Here is a 21,678-nt window from a genome sequence, read left to right on the forward strand (position 1 = left end):
TTGACAGGTTTTTAGATATAATCGCCCGGATTCAGCCGGTTCGGAATTAAATGAAAATAATTCTTGCAACCTTAAATGCTAAGAATTAAAAGAGTTATTCAGTCTTATCTTATATAATCTTTGAAAAAATATTGGATATTTTTAAATAAAAACACAAAAAAACATTATATTTGAATAATTTTCTGTGTTGAACCAATCAGTTTAAATTTAGGTTTTTCATGCGTAAGTCAGTAACACTTCATAAAAGTGTTATTTACTTTTACAGTATTATAGGCGAATTTTATATTCAAATATCAACATATCTAACTTTGAAAACCATTGATGAATAAAAAAAATATTAGAAAAAAATGACAGGATATGAAAATTATCGAGGAGATTTTATAAGAAGCGTTTTCATAAGCACGGACCAACTATTTTGAAGTGATAGAATTGGAGAGTGTGGATTTACCACAAAAGTGTTCTTAGAAAAAAAAAGCGGGACATTTTGAGAAAAAAGCGGGACGGCGGGACATTTTCTAAAAAAGCGGGACATGTCCCGCTTTTGCGGGATGGATGGCATCCCTAGTTTAATGTCTTTAACCGATGGTTATCTTCGGTTTAGATGATATTGAAACGACGGTGTTTTTTTTATATTAAAGGTCATCTTTTCTTTTGCAGTAATGATGGCGTCTTCAACACCGTTATTTCGGCTTCTTTTATTCAATCTAAGAAGAGCTGTATATTATTTCCATTAATCTAATGGTGTCCTGTTTTCATTCTTAACGGTGTCTGATTTTTTGACGAAATCACCTGGTACCTTTGCTCCGAATACCACCTTTTACAGTTTATTTAGCAAGAAAAAAAAAACAAAAACAACAGTAGGGATGGTTGCCACAAGTACTGATTTATCTTAAAAAAATCAGATTATTTCATTTCATCACAAAAAGCGTTTTGAAATAGGAAATAGAAACCATATTGATTGAACATTTCGTAAGAAAAACGATAGAATTCAGATTCTTGTCGAAATTCGTCAATTAGGCCGGAACAAATTTCAAATCCTTCTTTTGTCACTCGGAGTTGGAACATCGCGAGGGGGGGACAATAAAAAATAATGCGAAAAGCAAATAAATTGGAATAAATTGCACGAAAGCTTGTATGCAAACAAATTGCATGCTATATTATTGCATAAAACCTATAAATCTAGTATTTTTTTTATCGAAAAGTTCTATAAAATCAGGAATACAAAATGTAAATTTCCTTCCATCTTCCAAAATTTTGTGTCTGGGTCTTGTAATCTTTCGGATATTTGAATTTTTATTTGAAATTTACTTAAAATACTTCAAACTTCATTTATTCCCCCCTTCAGGATTTTAGAAATTTTGAAGGGGGGGGAGGGGGGGTGACAAAAGAAGAAATTGATATTTGTTCCAGCCTTATGAGAAATAATAAAAAAAGTTGAAAACAGCTTCCGGATTTTAAAACACTTTTGAGTTAAATAATTAATTTTGCTTACTGAAAAATTGAGAGGACAGAAGTGGTATCAACAGTCAAACAAAATTTAAAAAAATATAGATTTTTCTAATATTTTCCACTGCTGATTTTTTGTTGGTGGTGCATATCTCGATGCAGATTTTTTGTCGGTGAAAGTTTTTTTTATCAGTGATGTAAAGTGTAAAGATGTGCCTTACAGCGGGGAAGAAATTTTTGTTATGTTTTGTTTAGTGAAAATCAAACAAAAATTTTCTCCATGTACACTGAGGTGTATCACAGCGTTACCAGATCTACAGATTTTAAGTATTTCTACGGATCTACGGATCGATGCTTGAAATCTACGGATTTTCTACGGATTATCAAAAAATCTATAGGGATTCTGCGGTGAACGATAATTCTACCTAACGACCTTGGCTCTTGATTAGAATTCTCTTTCTCCCACTCAAATGCGAAAGCTCTCACACATGCCGTTCGAGTCGCTCACAGTCAGGGTTGCCATTTTTTTTAAATCAGGGACTGGTGAATTAAAAATTAGGATTTGTCAAAGTGACGGAAATTTCGCTCAAAGTGACCTTTTTTTTGTCGTCGATCCACATTTTCACTTCAGCAACGGTATCTTATGCAGTTCCTTACAACCCATTTTTAATCACAAAAATCAGGCAAAATCAGGCTTATTTTCAAAAATTAGAGAAAATCCAATGGCTTATCAGATTGTCAGGCTGAGCTTCAGAAAATTAGGCAGATCCTGAAAAATCAGCCACATAGGCATCTCTGCTTACAGCTCGTGTAAACTCGGATAACGAGTGGAATATGATTAGCGAAAGAGGATGATTACACTCGGAAGCAGGATTGCCAATGTACCTGATTTTTCAAGATTTGCCTGGTTTTTGGAAGCCCAACCCAATAATCTTATAAGCCTCCGTTTCCCCTGTTTTTTTTTCTGATTTTTGTCAATAGGTCTGAAAATGAGCAGTACGGAACTGCATTAAAGACATTAGTGGAGGTCAAAATATGGATTGATGACCAAAAAAAAAGTTCTCACTTCGACCGAAATTTTCGTTGAACCATGTACCCTGATTTTTATTTTTCATGTTCTAGAATTAAAAAAAAAATCTGGCAACCCTGCTCGGAAGCCGAACTGATAGTATAGTATTGTTTTCTCCCGGCTCTTTGTTGTTTGGAAGGATCCGACCAACCATGCCACGATCATTATCAAATATACGGTTCAAAACCTCAGTATACCGATTTCTAATATGCTTTTTTTCGTTTTTTTTTTACTTTTGAGATAAACTAAGTCTGTTTCTGAATGAGAATTTGAACCAGTTTAGAAGTGGTATGTCTTAACTGAATTTAACAGTTGCTCTCAGGTTTGGTAAAAAAAATATAAGTTTTTTTTCACAGTTTGCTCATAAAAACGTGAAATTTCAAAGATTATCCTTTTCCTTATTATTCCTTTTATAATTTTTGCTATTTAACAGGAATTTTTCAAATAACGAATATACACATTTTGATGCTGTTATTCATCACCTCAGAGAATAAAACCTTTATTATTTTTTTTTTGTTTAATATGGAGTCGTTCCATTGGGATTATTTAGCCAAGCCACTTCTCGGTGGATGAAAATTATTTTATTGTCATTCGGTCTGTTTCAAATAATCGCGCGTGTTAGAATACAGGAAGATTGAACACATCTTCAAACCGGTCCGGTCATTTTTAGAAATCTTTCTAGATAGGTACGTACTTACTTGTTTGCTTCCTTCACTGATGAGAGCGACCAGGTAATGCATTCATTAATTCATTCTAGCCGTTATGGAAACCTTCAGATCTCGTCGTAGGACTTTGCTAAGTAAACAAATAAGCAAATCCATATGTACAAGATTGCTGAATAAGATTATCATTTTTATATGCGCGCCATACGTAATACTCGACGGCGACTCAACGAGTTCCATCACAAATCTATATTTGGATTGACTCCTCCACAATGGAACAGTTCTGGAATTACAGAACAGGGAGGTATTAATAGTGTTTTTTTGCCTGAAGGGTTTAAAAATATAACGTATCTTAATCCACGTACATAATCGTTGCATATGAAAGAGGTTGTCAAGTTTGTGATAACCATTGCAAAGCATGGAATTAATCTCGTGCCTTCTCTTGATATTACTATCATAGTTAATTGAGAAAAGGGCATCGCTAGCTAGTCTACGGACAAAGACAACAAATAGACAGACAGACAAGTTGCTCTGCTGGATGGCGACAAAAATAGCAATGAGAGAAAAAAAAACAAACGGCACAAAGAGAATATACGCTACGCATGGCAGATGATAACTAGTCGTCGAACACGGAAACATTCATGACGACATTAAATCGACACCAGTTGCTGTCATTGACCGATCGATGTACAGTTTTGTTTGAGTAGATGGAGCACTGCTAAGAAAGAACTTTTTTCTGACAATAAAATTTAAACTTTCAAATGCTTTAAACGCGAAACAACCATAAGACATTCCCCTTTGATCCCAATGCAGAAACCAATTACGCTCAATCATTTGCGCGACTGTGGCGCGCATCGCCTCAGCACCGAACACATCTCACCCTACCTATGCGCAAACACACCCCCAAAAATTTCTGTTTAGCCAAGCGAGCGAGTTGGCGACTTTCGCTTCAAGGTCACACTAGGTCAAAAACCTCTCTGTTTCGAATTAGGCCAACAACGAGCCGTTACGAGATCCCCTGGTGCGATTACTCAATTTAGTCATTTTCCTTTTGAATGTTGTGTCCGTTGCAGTGGTTTAGCATCTTGGATATATCGGTTGTGGATTTTGCATTAGAATTTAGGGAAATTTTTCTCCGTAATCTAATAATTGATTCTTATTTCCTTTTTTTCAGACGTTCAATATCATTGGACACAGCTACACGTCTACGGGAAGCCGCCATGAGTAAGCTGATCCGCCAGGTGTCGATCGAAACACCGCAATCCAAAATCAAAGATTGCGTGATCAATCAGGTAGTGCCAGTGCCGGATACGCCGCCCAATGGAGCCCGTATCCTGGTCGTCTACGCGGGTGCCTGCTACCGGAAGAACCAGTCGTCCTCGATCTCGTCCATCAGCAGTCAGCTTTCGGACACCGGTGACATTACCACATCGCTTCACATGCTTGCCAAACAAATGCAAAGTGGTAACTTCTCCAGTATTAGCGAGGAAGGTCCGGAAAATACTCCAGCCCAAGCTCATCAGACCTCGGTGGCCATTCAGCACAATCCAGCCTCCCATCACGGAGTCCGGGACGGTGCCCTCTTTCCCGGGTTTGAAGTTGCCGGCGTTATCGAATCGCTCGGAAGCGAACTGACAGAAGACTGCGGCTTCAAAGTGGGCCAACGGGTCATCCTGTACCCATACGAGGGCGTCCCGGCTGGCTACTCGGAGCTGATGGTCGTTCCAGATCTGCAATATCTGATTCCTATTCCCGAATCCCTGTCGCTCAGCTTGGCTGCAACGTTACCTACCGGAGCTCTGCTGGCTCAGAGCGCTATCATCTCAGCGCACAAGATCGTGGACGATCTGCTGAAGAAACGACCAAACGAAAAGGTGAAAATCCTCATCGTCGGCACCGGTGGATTGGCCCTCTGGGCCATCCGAATTGCGGCACAACACTTCTACGGTGCGGGCACTAAAGACAAAATCCAGATCACCGTAGCCAGCCTTCGGGACGAAGGTTTCGTACTGGCACAAAAATGTGAAAAGTAAGCTACGATCCCATGAATTTTCAAAACAAACTTCTAATAAACTCCTTTCCCCCCATTTTCATAAAACAGAGTTAACGTAGTCCAGTGGAACGAGGATCTGTACGAGAAGCAGCTGATCGAGCGTACCCACGACGCTTGCGAGGGTCTGGTGGACATTGTGATCGATTTCGGGACAACGTCGCGTAGCTTGCACCGGTCGATGCAGTGCCTAACCAAGGGAGGGCACGTGTTCATTAGCGACGAAATTGCCGAGAAGCTGCTGGTGCGGTACGCCAAACGGGCGGAGGAACGTGGCGTCTTTATTGAGGTGGTGCCGACCGGAACCATCGAGGAGCTGCACGATGTGGTCAGACTGGTGGCCAACAATGAGGTAGGTTTCTTTTAACTTTGCTATGGAAGTTTTGAATAATTTTTCACATATGTAGTTTACAAAATCAATTTGAAAATTTCAAAACATCAAACGGTTCCTTAACCCTAATCCGCTCTTTAGTGTCAATATGACACTATTGGAAGTCTCTCGGTTGTAATTTTATTCAGGTGTATCAAATTAAAAAAAATTCTTCGAGTACCCTCCATGAGTTCTTGAAATCTTAATTTTACATCATTACTTTTTTACGGACGCTGAAAGCCCAGGAAAAAAACTTCCCAATCAGACCTTTAGTATCAGTTTGACACTCCTCGCTTAAAACCGCTATATCTATCTTGTACCTCAATTTTTACAAAATTTATAGTTTTGGAAACCTCGTAATGTAACTCAAATATGTATCTCAGACATTATTCACCTACAACACTTCAGTTTTCCCTTATTCAAAGTCTAAGAATTAGAGATGTACCGAATAGTGGTATTCGGCGAACTGCCGAATACCGCATTTTCAAATATTCGGTCAAACGAATATTCGGTCGAGTATTCTGTTGAGTTTTCAATAGAAACACTTCTATTTCTACTGCTATTTCTAATAGAAATCTTCTATTTCTGCCATTCTCATGTCCCTCATGTTTTTATGTCGATTATATCCAACCAGATGTATCAGATCATTTTCAAGTAGAGGTATCTTTGATTTTCAAAATGTAACCAATAGCTGAAAGGACGTCAAATGACTTGTCGCTTCTAGGGCGTCATCACAAAATAAGTAATCACAAAAGAGATTGGATTCCAGTGAAATCTCTGACAAAACATGTCAAAACAGGTGTTAAGCTATTTGAACTTGCTTGATATGAATGTCTAATATTTAGCTCTTTTGAAAACCATGGCGGATTTCTGTTATTATTCGTTCGTCGCTTTATTTTTATTGGGACATATTTACTCAAGATATTACCAAGAATGTTATAAAAAATTGCTACCTGATTGACAGTTTGGTTTTCGCTTTGAAATGATGATTGCCAATTAGCTGATTGTAATTTAGTTTTAATCATCGTGTAATTTGCATGGATAAAGTCAAGGGTCTCCTCATATTCGTATTCTGGTATTCCTTTGTTGTCAGAACATATAATTGAAAATTCGATAGCTGTATGAAAGATCTCATTTTTCCAAATTGGATTAGTAGCTTCCAAAATACAAAAGTCATCAGTCAAGTTTGAAAACAGTAAATCGAGATAGCGATTGCAGGCATTTTTCACATGATTGATTTGATTAAGACATAAGGTAGCGAGATTGTCGAGAAGGAATTGTAATGTTTCATTATCTCCAAAAATCGGTAAGAGGATGGCCTCATTATCTTCATCGGGTAAAAATTGCAGATTCGATTGATTAAAATCGCCATACAGGTGAATTTTGAATTCGGGTTGGAAGCTTTTGAATAATTCTGTTATGCTCAGTAGAAACTTTTGGAAAAAATCTTTACTGGCATATTCTGGAGGAAAGTAGATCGATCCAAAAATATGGGTTTCCTTAAAGATTTGAGCTTTTGCCCACACCTGCTCAAATTCTTTGTGCTAAGTTATTTCAATAAGCTCAGAATCGAAAGCAGAGCTTATTGCTACTACAACGCCTCCGCCTGATTTCTTATCAGACAAATTGAAATTTCGGTCACCTCTGTAGACATGCTAGATGTCATCAAAATAGTTGCCAAAAAGAACGATGCTCTTTAACCTTAACACTAAACATACCGACACTTTGTATATACCTATTCATACCGCGAGCGGTCAAATGACGGCAAACACCGTTTTCGCTAAAACTCCCTTGTTTCTCAACCGATTTCTACCAAATTTATAGTTTTGAAAAGCTTATAACTCGACTCAAATATGTTTCTTAGACAATTTTCAGCTACAATCAATAACTTTAAAGTTATTTACAGTACAAGAAAAATTTTATGAAAAAACATGCTTCAGGACAAAGGTTGTAAATCAGTTATTAAGTGCTCGAAAAAAATTTCACTTAGTGCCTGAGAAAGCTGAAGTTAGAAGCTATATGTTGCATATATGGAAATTTTTTTAAAAAATTTTCTAAGATCATGGCCACAAAATATGTAAAAAAGTTGTGTAAAACCCTTACTTTTCAATCAATCAACCGCCAAAGCTGTTCCTGTTACAGTAGAAAATTTTGAAAAAGTGAATTGAAAAGTAGACGTAATTTGTCACATTTTGGCATCTTTAGATTTTTAAAATACTTAATACATAATTTTTGACGGCTTTTCAAAGGTAGTTGTTTTGCGAACCTTTTATGAATCTGGATTTTCTGAGACAATCCCTACACCCAAATTCAGCTTTGCACTGGATTTTGAGTACGTTAACGTATAGTTTTGGCAATAGAACTATATGCAAAAGAAAGCAAATTTTATGCCGGTTCTAGTGATGTAACTGCATTGGCGGTGCAATGCTTTACAAAAATATAATAAATAGGGTGATTTGCCAATCGTTGCACAGCTAAGCACTTGATTTTGGTGTTTATGCTGTATTTTAGTGATTTTAACCAAATTCACTCGATTTTTTTTGTCGATGCTCTCATACAGGATTGGTCAACAAGACCCAAAAGTTCAAGTGTTTGAAAAAAGTGACATACAAATTTAAAAAATCATTTAAAACAGCTTGTCTGTGCCCAATAGTTGCACAGGCAAATTTTGTGTCGTGCATAATGTTGTCCGATTTTTTCCAATGGTTGCACATTTTAAAAATCAGTCACCATGAGGTCGAATAGGCTGATATTTGTTACGGAAGCTTATTATGAGATCTTCTATTTCAAATGCAATCTAATTTTTTGGCGGCCCCTTATGAGGGGGGGGGGGTGTGGGGGTCTTTCATATAAACCGTCCAATGCACTTTCCAATTCCAATTCGGCCTAAAAAAAACACAAAGCCGCCTGTTTGAGTGTCTGGAATAGCATTTATCACACGTGAAGTTTTCTCAGAAACTCAAATCCACAAGCCATTTGAGTGGAGTGTTATTTAACCTAATTTGCCCAGTGTTGAGCCTTTTTCTTTATATGTCCTACCAACATAAATCTTTATGTCTTCAGAAAACTGAAAGGTATTTAATGCTTGATTTTTAAGTTGCTATTAAAAGGTGAAAAAATAAAAGAACGTGATCTGTTTTGCCCCCTTTTACCCCTATGAAGAAGATCCGATTTTACAAAACAAATGTTTTAGGACTCACTTAGAAGTCGATCGATTTTTAAAATAATGAATCTCAATTTAAAACTTGAAAATGGACACAACCACGCCCAAAGTTTCAGATCGTTTGACTGATTTATGCTTATGCTATACAATTTTGTATAAGAATTTTTTTTCGAAAAGTTAATTGATTCAAATATCTTTTTCATATAAGTGGGTTTATTTGTAATTAATGTAACCTCTGTAGCATTCCATCAATCTTCAGGAAACTATCACATCACATAGAAATGGTTCCCGAGAGTTTTCCGGCTGAAAAACTGTTTTGGATCAAATTAAGTTTCACAAAGCTATGACTGTTATTTTTCAGGATGATAAGGGCTTCGACGGCAGATTCGAATTCCTGAGAAAATTGCACGTCAGATAAGTAATATTTCAGGTCTTCCAACCTTCGACTTCTAATTTTTGGGATTAAGTGTCGTAGTTTTCCTGATGTACAATACTCTGACAATATTAATAACAATATCAAGGGAATCGCTGTTGACATGGAATAAAATTCTTTTAGATTTGTCGTCACAAAATTAGAGAAACAGATTTTTTCAGAACAGCTTTTAGATTCTTTGCATAAAATGTTGAGTAAATGGTCGGGATAAAGTATTTCAGAATAAATCAAATAAAAAAGTAGTTTCTCAAAGCCAATGCAGTTGAGTTGACTTTGACATTTTTCAGACAATGCAAATTGCCCGACTTTCATATAAAGAACTAATATTAATTATAAAAATAAAAGTAAATAAAAAAATTAAATTTTGAAAACATAAGTATTTCAACGAGTTTAATAATTTCAAAACTTCATTTTTAAGATTTGACGGTAGAAAAAATAAACTTATTGATATATAAAGTGTCATTGAATTATTGAATTAATTATTAAAATCAACATTGAGTGCAAAAAATGTGAAAATTCTGAGTGTAAAATAATTAATTAAAGCACAGAATTTACTAAAATTACTAGTTAAACGTTAATATCCACTTATTCAGAAAAAAAAACATGTCATATCAATAGACAATTCGAGTTGTTTTAGTTGCATGAAGTCAATGAACGTGTTCAATGTTGTATGACAATTTGTATGCAAGAAGAACTTTTCGCATCTACAAGAAATTCAAATAAGTTAGAAATGAATTTTGTTTTAAATTATTGATTTTGCCCATTCCTAAGAATAATTGTTTGCCAGCATGAGAAGAAGCAAAGTATTTCATGAAAAAAGTTATAACAATTTCGAAATAAAAAATCGTAATCCATTGAAAAGTATAATAAAATTGCAGGTTTTGCTTTCTGAAGCTTTCAATAATTTCATGACATGTTTTTGCGAAAGATTTGAATCATCACACTTATTGGCTATGCAAAGCAGTATAATGCAATTCTTATTTTCATCTGTTTAACCAGCTTTCAAATTAGCTGTCAATACACTAAAATTAAAAAATATTTACCTTTTTTGAATTTTTTGTATGACAACGACTATCATTTCTGAAGTACAAGTTAGGTTTAGTTTTTGTTCACATGCAATGTTTTGCAAGAACCAAGAAATATTTTAAAAATACAAAATTATGTTTTTGAACTTTCAGTACATCTCTGATGGTTTTTGAATAAAAATTTGGATTTTTCCGTACAAGCCTCCATACTTATTCAAAACAAGGTATAATTCAGGACTTAATCAATCGCTTTCAAAATTTTTATTGCTATTTTTTGTTGTTAAAAACAACCAAACAAAGTTATTGGAGGTATACGAATTTATAAATTTGAAATTTCCAAACAAATTTTGCAGCAAAATTATGTACAACAATGGGGCAGGAGGAGTTTGAGCGGACCAATTGTTGCACGATCCAACATATTTTCTGGTTAAGTATGGATCATAATTTTTTTTCAAAATCATGGTGCTAAAATTGTCCAACAAACGTTTCGTATAGAAAACAGATACGAAAAATGTTTTGTTCTGACGTAAAACCTTATTTTCCGTAGAAGGAATGTTAAGGTTTTTGTTAACAATTGGCACAAAAATCGCGCGAAAAAAACAAGAAAAATTAAAACTGTCGTAAGATGCACGCTTACCAGCAGAAAATATCGCAAAAGCCTCATTTCATCAGAAAACAATCCGAATTGCATGATGCAGTATTATTTTTGAGGAAAAGTTGAAAAACAGCTAAAATATTGGCAATTTAGGTCATGCTGTGCAACAATGGGTTAGGGGACAACGATTGGCAAATCACCCTATATTTCTGAAAGTAAAACCAGAAAATTTGAGCGAATGCTCGTTTGTTTTTTCGTTTCCTTTCACCCGTCTTCGTGTGCAAAATAGCTTTGAGATATTACCACCCACTGCGCCCGTCTGCCAAGCAAGAATTTGTGCTGTCTTCTCAAAATTCACAAACCAGTTCACTGTTTTATTTATCATATTTTTGCCAAGCATTGCACCGCCAATGCAGTTACACCACTAGAACCGGTATGAAATTTGCTTTCTTTTGCATATAGTTTTATTGCCTAAACCTTACGTTAACGTACTCAAAATCCAGTGCAAAGCTGAGCTTAGGTGTAGGAATTGTCTTAGAAAATCCAAATTGATAAAAAGTTCGAAAAACAGCTACCTTTGAAAAGTCATCATAACTTATGTTCTTCTTATTTCAAAAATCTAAAGATGCCAAAATGTGACAAATTACGTCTACTTTTCAATTCACTTTTTCAAAATTTTCTACTGTAACAGGAACAGCTTTGGCGGTTGATTGATTGAAAAGTACGGGTTTTACACAACTTTTTTACATTTTTTGTGGCCATGATCTTAGAAAATTTTTTAAAAAATTTTCCATATATGCAACATATAGCTTCTAACTTCAGCTTTCTCAGGCACTAAGTGAAATTTTTTTCGAGCACTTAATAACTGATTTACAACCTTTTTCCTGAAGCATGTTTTTTCATAAAATTTTTCTTGTACTGTAAATAACTTTAAAGTTATTGATTATAGAAGAAAATTGTCTGAGAAACATATTTGAGTCGAGTTATAAGCTTTTCAAAACTATAAATTTAGTAGAAATCGGTTGAGAAACAAGGGAGTTTTAGCGAAAACGGTGTTTGCCGTCATTTGACCGCTCGCGGTATGAATAGGTATACCACATGCGTTATTCGAAAACCGTAACACTTAAAAAAAATTTAAAAACGCAAAAATACTTGCATTTCAAAAACAAAAATAGTCCTGTCGTTAAATTTGCGAAAAAACAATTATATAAGGCGTAATCATCGTTTAAAGTTCAAAAACCGTCATTTGACCGCCTCCGGTACGTTTAGTGTTAAGCATGCAATACTTTCTACGACACGTATCTACACAGCCATGTCTGAACGATTTTTTGAAAAACTTGTTAAAAAAAGGGAAAATTTGAAAAGGAACTAGGCATTATTCTCAAACATACAATAGAAAAAAGGCACCTGTAAGAGATGTGTTGGCTGCGATGGACTTAACTTACTTTTCCGAACTTTATCTATTCTTTAAAGCTATCGATCTTATTCTGTAAACTTTTTCTCTATCTGTTACTAATTTCTAGTTTATGCAATAAAATGTAAAAAGTGCAAACACAACTTCAATCTTGGCTCCTTAAACCTACTGGATTGAGCCGTTTCAAATAAAGGATTAATAAAAAAAAATAGAAAAAAGAAATAAAATATCTGGAAATTTAAAGTTTTCATCGAATTTTAACAGCAGTGTTTAAAACGTATCTAAGGAATAAATTTCCTATTAAAAAATTGTTTTGTAACAGAAAATTTTAAAATTTAACTTTTTTCGAATTATTTATTTGGTCTATGGGCAAGCCTGTATAAATATGAAAAAGTATAAATCTATATACAGTGAAAAATACACGGATACATCTAAAATGTTAAACTGAAATCATAAGTTTTTGATGATTTTGAAAGTTTTTCAACATTTCTTTTGGATATTAAATAAATTATCCAACATCAGATGGAAAATTTGAGAAGTCTGATTTTGAATAAATTAAAAAAAAAAATATTCGGCCTATTCGGCGAATACCTAGCTCAACTATTTGGTGAGCCGAATATTCGGCTTAACGGTTTTTTGGCGGTATTTGGCGCCGAAAATTCGGCCGACCGAATATTCGGTACATCTCTACTAAGAATAAAAAATCAAAACAATTTCGCATCTTTAGATTTTCAAAATAACAATTTCCAATTTCTCAGATTTTCTTGCACTTAAATTCAACTTTGCACTAGATTTTAAGTATATTCACGCATGTTTTTCGTTATACATTCATATTTACTAGAAAGGCTATTTTATACCGATTCTAGTGGTGTTATTACACTAGCGTTTCAATACTTAACACAAACATGATAAATATAAAACGGGGCTTGTGATATAGCTCAGTTGGCAAGTCAGTTGCTTCCTGAGCCGATGTCCGTGATTTCGAGCCTAAGAATAAACTTTGGTCACAGTTGTACCGGGCAAGTTTTTCAATGATTGTCCGCCAACTGCATCATTGATATAAGTCGTGAATGACACAAAGATGTTAAATAAATAAATAAATTTAAAACTAAAAGTGAATCCAGAAAATTCAAGCAGACACTTGCGTTTTTGTCTGCTTTCGCATACCCGGTATCGAAATTAGAAAATGTTAGGTAGTTTCAGCATTTTTTAGTGCAGGTAGAAAGGAGTGTAGGCAACGTTCATAATATTTTTTGTAAAGTATCGCAGCTATTATGTAGATCACCAGAAATCCACTATCCCAGATTTTTTTTCCCAGAATGCTTCATTTACCAGAAATTTTTTCCCCAGAATGAACCATTTACCGGAATTTTTTTTTTACCAGAATGAAACATTCCCCAGAAAAAAATTCACCAGTATAAACCATTTTTCTGAAAATTTTTCGCCAGAATTGCCATTTCCCAGAAAATTTAACATATTAATCCAAACTGGAATAAGAAAAAAAGATTTTTGTCCACAAAAATTGGGTTTACATAATACCATTCTTTTTCAGCAAAGACAACACGCGACAGCGTGAAAGACAATTGGAAACTTTCTAATCTGTGGTTTCATTTAAAAAATCATTTGGAAAAATTAAATTTCAAATCATATAAAATTTACAAGAAATCATGAAAAATTAAAAAAAAAACTAGAGGAAGAAATCTGGGATTTGTGCCATCCTGGGAAATGTTCCATTCTTGGGAAAAAAAAATCAGGTAAATGGTGCATTCTGGGAAATTTTTTTCTGGTAAATGGTTCATTCTGGGATTTGATTTCGGGTATTTGTCATTCTGGGCAAAGGTTTTCGAGTAAATGGGATACAATCGGTTTTTACACCACTTTTTTACACTTTTTGTGGGCCTGATTTGAAAAAAAAAAAACAAAAAAATATACAGTAGTTTTTCGATTTTATCATGGTCAAAAAAAATTTCACCGTGAATATGGCGAAACCGTGAATTTGGCGAAACTAAAAATTAAATTTTTAAATTGCGACCCAAAGATGGGTCTTGACTCAAACATTCAGTCAGCGAAACTTTTTTTGTAGAGAAATGAATCGCCAAGTCTCACCGGGAGACAAGGCGAATTTTTTCGCATGTTTTTCAACATCGATTTTCTCTTATCTAGTCCCTGAAATTTCATCTAAGTTGGATTCATTTCTCTACTAAAAATTAAAGTTGAAAAAAGTGTTTTTGTTGTCTTCAATCAATAATTTATAATGTTTTCAGTAGTGGAAACGTTTTGTATCAACAAACTTTGATAATAATATGTAATCATCAAAGATTACTAAACACAAAGGATCGGTTTTAGTTCAAATTATTCTCCTTTAAAGCAATTTTAAGATTTTTTCTTGAAATAAAACCATGTAGAACATCCATTTAATAGTCTACATCTAATTAAAGTGAATTATTAAGTTTTTATGGAAAGTTATCAGTCGTTATCTCTTAAGCCGATTTTGAAAAAAGAGTTCAAAGAAAAATGCAACAAAAAATATTCTTCTGCAAATTTGAAATTTCAATATTTTTATCTTCGCACCTTTGATTAACTAAAAAGTTCATCTTTTCGAAAAATATTTTGAAATTTGCTCAAATTGGATTTTAGGGCAAAGCTAGCAGAATTTCATTTTGATCTTCTAAAATTCTCCATTCAGACAATACTAAAGGCTGTCCAATCAGAATTGCACACACCACCCTTTCAAATAAACAAATTAAACAAAGAAATCAGAGACACTTATCCCTTTTCAAAAATGCTTAAATTCACCCACATCTCTATTGGATTTGCATAACCAAAAAAGGTTACTTTTTTAGAGCGGCTTATGAAGCACAATTAACAACACTAGTATTAGCGTGACGTTAAAATACTTATAACGATTATTACAAATGATTTTAAAATTCAAATGACGATTTAAACACTATACAGCTAAAATATGTCATTTTCATATTATTGTATACCTATTACTATTAACCATAACATAAACTATAACAAATTCCATGAACAAAGTCGCTCTACGCTTTTGAACGAAAATTAAGGTCCTGGAAATGGATTCGGAATGATTTCTAAAAAGCGTGATAAAATAGAAACAATAACCGAGATAAAATCGAGCGTGAATTTGGGGAGTATCGATAAAATCGAACAGTGATAAAATCGAAAAACTACTGTATCCTTATTTTAGTGAATAGAACAAAATGGTTAGAAAATATTATTCATTGAAGATAAAAATAAATAAAGATTTTGAGAGTACACAGAAAATATTATAAGTGTGTTATCTGTGAATTGATTTTACGAAAATAGCACTAAACCTAATTTAATGTATAGGAACTTGACGAAGATTTTATTGAAGTGAATGAGAGCGACGGTATCCCTAATGCATGAATGATGGAAAAGGATCGCATATGATTCGTCAGTCTGTTAACGAAACTTGTGATAAACGGTCGAGCATTGAGGGAGTGAAAAAAAAAATCGGAAATTTCAAGAAGTTTCCGAATCTTTAATCAACAAGTACGATAATGGCGCAGCCGGTAGGATTCAAAACATGATCTGAATCTTTCATCGGGAGAAACAAAACTAATCCGAGTCTGTCGCCATTTTGATCTTTGATGATAAGCTCTGTTCAATGCTTTCTATTAAAAACTTATTTAATGAAAATCATTAATATACCTTCATGTCCTTACTTGTTATGAATTTTCACATAATTAAGAAGAAGAATTTATATTTTCCTCATCAAGGTGCGCTTGCCAAACCACTACTATTGCATTGCCAATTATATTTCGTTACTATCTGGCCATTGATCATGCGTAATGTTGTTGTTGTTATGTTTACCCTACCACGATATGCCGAGAAAATGAAAACATGAGAAATCAGCTGTTAGTTTGACGAGTGGGGAAATGCCTTATAGCTTCTAACTTCAGCTTTATTGGAAACAAAGTGAAATTTTCCATGAGTATTCCGTAGCTGATCTACAGTTTTTTTTCCGAAGCTTTTTTTTTCGATTTTATTCTTAGACTTTTTAAGCATGTTTTTTCGAATTTTTTCTTAGACTTTGAATAACGGGAAACATATTGTAGCTGAATATTGGAAACAAGAAATATATATTGGTTTTTAGTAAGGAGCGTCAAATTGACACCCCAGGGACTGTAACGGGTTAAAAGATTCAGGGACGGATGAGGGTTAAAAACACTCATAAATGTTGAATTCATAAAAATATGAACCTTTTCAGCAATTCTTTCATCAATATTTACCTTTTTTACATAGTGTCCGTTTTACCAGACTATATAAAAAAAGTGTATTTTGCAAGCATAATTTAGATTGCTATAAAAATAGTTTTAATGAAAGAAAATTTACATATGCTTATGAATGCGTTAGCAAACAAGCTGAACTGCCCATCTGTACAAAGACTGCTAGGAAAAAAGCAATATTTGATTTTCTATTGCAATTCTACCTTAGGGACTCACCCAACTATCCCCTAAATCATAGTTTTTGTAATTACAGAAAATAAACAATGACAAAAAGTTAAAAAAAAACAAATACCTTTGAAAATTCGTCAAAAAATTTGTGTTTCGTCTTTTAAGAATCCAATAAAAAAGTATCAAATTATGTCAACTTTTCATTCTGTTATTCGATGATTCTCTAAGGGCGGTTACTGAAACAACATTGATTGTAGAGTACGGTTGTTACACCATCTTTTTTGTAACAATTTCTGAGGTCATGAGCTTTGAAATCTTTGTGCATCAAACTTAAGCTAACTAATGTACTAAGCGAATTTCTTTCTGAATACTTGATTTTTAAGGATGTTTATTTTTCTTTGATTTGCGAAAAAACAAATGATTATAGATGAATATTGTCTTAGAATCGTTGCGATACAAGGTTTCTTCTGTACTATAAAATTTGTTCAAAATGGTAGAGAAAAAAGAAACATCCGAGTTTGTAAAAAAAATGGTAGAATAAACCCTTTGCATATCTATTTATTCAAAAAAAAAAATAAAAATTAGACAAGTCACTAGATTATAATCGGAGAATTTGCATTGGGTATCTTAAGTCTTTTTTTTAAACCAAAATGCCTTTTCCATTGAAAAAAAAAAGAAAAAAGAAAAACAACATATTTTTGTAATTTTTTTTTGCTTCCGAAGTTCATCTGCAATATGCAAGCAAGTTACAAGAAAAATAGGGATTTTCCTAGGAAACATGTTCAGCTTTTCTTTCAGCTGATGATTTGATGTTTTTAATTTACTGAAGACCTCACACCTCAGTATTTCAAGCTTTCCCAAAACAAATTTTTCGAATTTTATTTTTCTATATTTTATTCATTTAAGAAATAGTTTGTTTCATCACTATTTTAGAGTGCAGTATGACCTATAAAAATGCGAAAGTATAACATCATAGTTAAAAAACATTTTCCCTGATGTTACCGTAAAACGGGGTAACATTGACCAACATAAATTTTTTTTTCAGATAATCATTAATAACCAAGTCTAAAGTTAAAATATCTCAAAACTTTTTTTAAAGGTTTAAAAACCTATAAGTTCAGTTCAAAATTGAGAAAAACTGAGTTTGTTTTTGAAAATTTCAAATATTAGTAAAAATGTAGTTTCAAAATCTTGAAATATCTCGCAAACAAACGCCCTTCCTAATTAAATCAAAGCGTTTAGAAGCAAACAGGTTGATTATGTGAGAGTTCAACTTTTTTCTATAGTAAATGTATAGTTTTGATGTAGTGTTCGTTGTATTTTGAGGTAAATTATTGATATAAAAAAATATGGAAATTTTCCAAATGAAAGCCAGCCTAGGACAAATGGCTAGGAACCGTGTCAAATGGTAAAATTTGAAAGAAAAAAATAAAAGGAGAATAGTGCGAGGGCCTAGGGAATTGAATGAAGGCAAGATTTCACTTGTTTTTTTAGTTAAAATTTTATTAGTAATGTTAAAAAATTTAGCCTCTTAATTTATGCAGCATCATTTTCCATCTTTCGATATTAATTGTTGTTCGGCTTTAACACATGAAGGACCGCGATGTTGTTTTTTGGATCGCGAAGAAACCAACCAAGAAACACATAAATTCAGAATTCTATATCTCAAAAATTTACTGGACCAAAAGTTCCAAATTTAGTATCTTTGAGCTGGTTTTACATTGGTTAGAAATAGGTTTGTTCACCGAAATAAATATGAAGTCACGTCTATTTTGTATGGGAGCCCTTCTTCCCTTAAGTGCGACGGACTCAAAACTTCACAGATCTTTACTCAAAAATCTACTCCATGCCAAATTTCACATCAATCGGTCCAGAAGTTTTTGAGTTCTTGAAGAACAAATTTACAAATTCTTTCAATTCTCTATAGAGATTTATAGAGCCCTCGTTACCTGTATATTAGACTAAGTCAATTTGGGGTCATGTTTGAACTTCTCGAATTCTGGGGTCTTAAAAGCTTCGTTTTGGTTTAAAACTCATCCATGATTTTTTGCAGAATTTTAAAGTAACGTTTACATGAATAAATTTGAACTTTTAGATTTGTATGGACAAATTGAATATTTTGTTCAGAAAAACCAAAATCAATTCTTCTGTGGAAACGAGCCAGCTAATGATATTTATGCCAAAAATTCTCTAAAGTATATTTTTCGCTGAACAGCTTTGACGAAGACCGTAACTTCGTATCTTATTAGGCAAACAGATTATTAGCTGTTTAACGGGGGTATGTCTTTTGGCTTTAAATAACAATAAATTCAATTGACATCACTGCTAGGTGCCTGCAGCGAGGTATTGTTTGATTACTTTTCATGCAATACTTCGCGAGGTACTAGCAGTGATGTCAATTGAATTTATCGTTTTTCAATGCCAAAAGACACACCAATGTTTAACAGCTAATAACTTTTATGCCTGATAAGATACGAAGTTATGGTTTTGGAAAAAGCTGTTAAGAAGACAAATTCCTTTAAAAAATGTATAAATTGGCAAAAAAACCATTAGCAGGCTTGGTTCCACAGAAGAATAGAAAATGATGAAGATTTTTCAGTACAAAATATTCGATTCTACCATACAAACATGAAAGTTCAAATTTACTCATGTAAACGTTACTTAAAAATTCTGCAAAGAATCATGGATTAGTTTTGAACTAAAACGAAGCTTTTAAGACCCCAGGGTTTGAGATTTTTTTTGAATTCTTATGTTTAGTTATGAGTTAAAAAAAACCAGTTAAACAAATTGTTAGAATAATAACTTTTATTTCCTGAATCTGACCAAAATATCCTCTTTTCAGATTGAACCCCCGCCACACACAGTATTCCCGTCGGACCAGGCCGCCGAAGTGGTACGCAAGCTGGCCAGCTCGGAGATTCCCGGACGTGCCATCCTTAAATTCCATGATATCGAGTAAAGAGTGTAGTACTCGGTTTTCGTAAAATAACACCCCATCCTGAATTGACATATTAGTCGTCTCATCATATACATTCAATGTGGAAGATGTATCTGATTTGAAATAGGTTTGACAAACTACCATCCTTTCACGGACAAAAACAGAAAAAAATATCTAAATTATTAATCGTAAAGAAGAAGAGAAACCGTTACTCTGCTAGGCTCGGTTGAAGTGAGGTGAGACAACATTAGTAAAACATTACAAAAAACTATATAATTTTAATGAAATTGTACAAGCAAATTCGAGGATAGGAAAAACAAGAGTCAAGCATCACTAGAAGGTGCTAGTGACAAGTGCCGGCTGTGGAAGGGAAATGGCACAACTTAAACGCTTAGCCATTCTCATTTCAAAACGTGACGCGCCGATTTTTACCGGAACCGATTGAAGATGTTGGGGAAGTTCCATGATTGAACCAGCTGAAAGCTACAGAATTGAAGGAAAAAATCGCTGTATAACAAACACTTACCCAATAAGAATTGAGACAAAAACCAAAATTACACTAAACAACTCTATAAATGTATAGTTTAACCTTTTTAAGCTAACCAAGCAAAATGAGTAACTTCATTCATTACACGAGTAGAAGCAATCGAAGCCAATTGGTGAAACCTTTTTTTTCTGTAAACCTAATTTATGTATAGCGACTAGATTTCTTTCCAACATTACCAACAAGATAAGCAGCAAAATCAAAGATCCTAATCGGGACGGTTCGTTGTGTATTTACAGTCAAAATTAGACAGGAAAAAAGTAACACTCAAGTGATCAATCTTCAGGAGTCTACTCGTAGACTAAAAAGCTAAAAACAGTACCACTAAATAGTAATCAATTCAATTATCAACAAACACAAGAACAGGCTCCAGAACGAGAAGAAGAGAGAAAGTAAGAGTAAGGCCATGATTTATTTCATGACAAATATGCTAGCAGAATGGTTTCCCAAAAGATGAATTTAAATTTATGTACAAAATATTAAGTTAAACAACTCATTTTCCAAACCTTCAGACAGTGAGAATTGACAAACTGAAAACGAGAACAATTGTACTTTGTTGTTTCATTAAAACCACTAATCGGAATCTTTTACTACGGAGAAAAGATTGTAAAACCTTGTGATTTAGTTTGATTGCTTCTCGAGCGCCCCCGTAATGGGGAAGAAGTAAATGTGAACGTCAGAAACAACGAACAACTCGAGACACGTTTCAATCAGACGATTTTTGTTGTAATTTATTGCCCTTTTAAAAATCCGTACTAAATTTCAACTAGTTAGTTTCCTGTTTCTTTTTTCAAAATATGTAATAACCGAACGGATCAGGACAGGCAAATCAGTTTACGGTAAAACATTGCTCTTCACAAAAGGGTGTTAGTGAAGATGTTTCGCTGAAGAAAATCTATGAGAAGAAAAATGAAAACTAGGCGATGATGTGTTTTAGGATTAATTTACACTTAATTATAGCTTAAACACAGTTTAGCGCAAGAGGAGCGAGGAAAGTGGATTGATGGAGAAGGAAAAGTAAAATAAATTAAACGAATGAAAATAAAAACATAAACATTGGCATGATGTGTATTATTGAAAATAAACAAAAAAAAACAAGCAAAAATAAAGAACTGTATAAGAGTTTCAAAGATAAAATGATAAAAAAATCGATGTGTTTCGTCTGTTATTGTTTGAAAGAAATTCCGTAAAGCTGGGAGTGTGAAAACATTAGTATACTAGGGCCATATTTCGCAAATGATGAAACATTTGTTTCTTGGAGGAAAATCTTTGCTTACTGATGCAGAAACTTCCGAGACAACATGTGACACACTTAAAAGTTTTCCGATATCTGAGTTTCTCATTTAGTATAGAAAAAAGGAAAATGTGAATTGGAATTTTAATTTCCATATAAACTCTAATTTGAAACGACATTCATATTTAGTAGAACTAACTGATCCGATGTGCTTCGCTAGTGCAGACTCTAAAAATAATTTAAATTTGTTGATTTTTTTTTCTTTTAACCCTCATTCGCATTTGGGTGTCATTTTG

At 33.7% G+C, this 21,678-nt stretch overlaps 1 protein-coding gene across 4 annotated transcripts in view; it reads left to right on the forward strand.

Annotated features, from left to right (window-relative positions):
- LOC129748050 (uncharacterized) overlaps window positions 1-21,286 on the forward strand; it is a 211,293-nt gene extending 190,007 nt beyond the window's left edge. For all 4 annotated transcript variants that reach the window (XM_055742519.1, XM_055742520.1, XM_055742518.1 and 1 more), the window contains 3 exons: window positions 4,352-5,206; window positions 5,279-5,579; window positions 19,509-21,286. In XM_055742519.1, the coding sequence (XP_055598494.1) occupies window positions 4,398-5,206; window positions 5,279-5,579; window positions 19,509-19,625 (1,227 nt within the window). In that variant the 5' untranslated portion in view covers window positions 4,352-4,397 and the 3' untranslated portion in view covers window positions 19,626-21,286. The remainder of the gene's footprint in view (window positions 1-4,351; window positions 5,207-5,278; window positions 5,580-19,508) is intronic.
- Window positions 21,287-21,678: the final 392 nt, after the last annotated feature.

Source organism: Uranotaenia lowii, chromosome 2 (genome assembly GCF_029784155.1).
Source record: "Uranotaenia lowii strain MFRU-FL chromosome 2, ASM2978415v1, whole genome shotgun sequence".
NCBI classification, from domain to species: Eukaryota; Metazoa; Arthropoda; class Insecta; order Diptera; family Culicidae; genus Uranotaenia; species Uranotaenia lowii.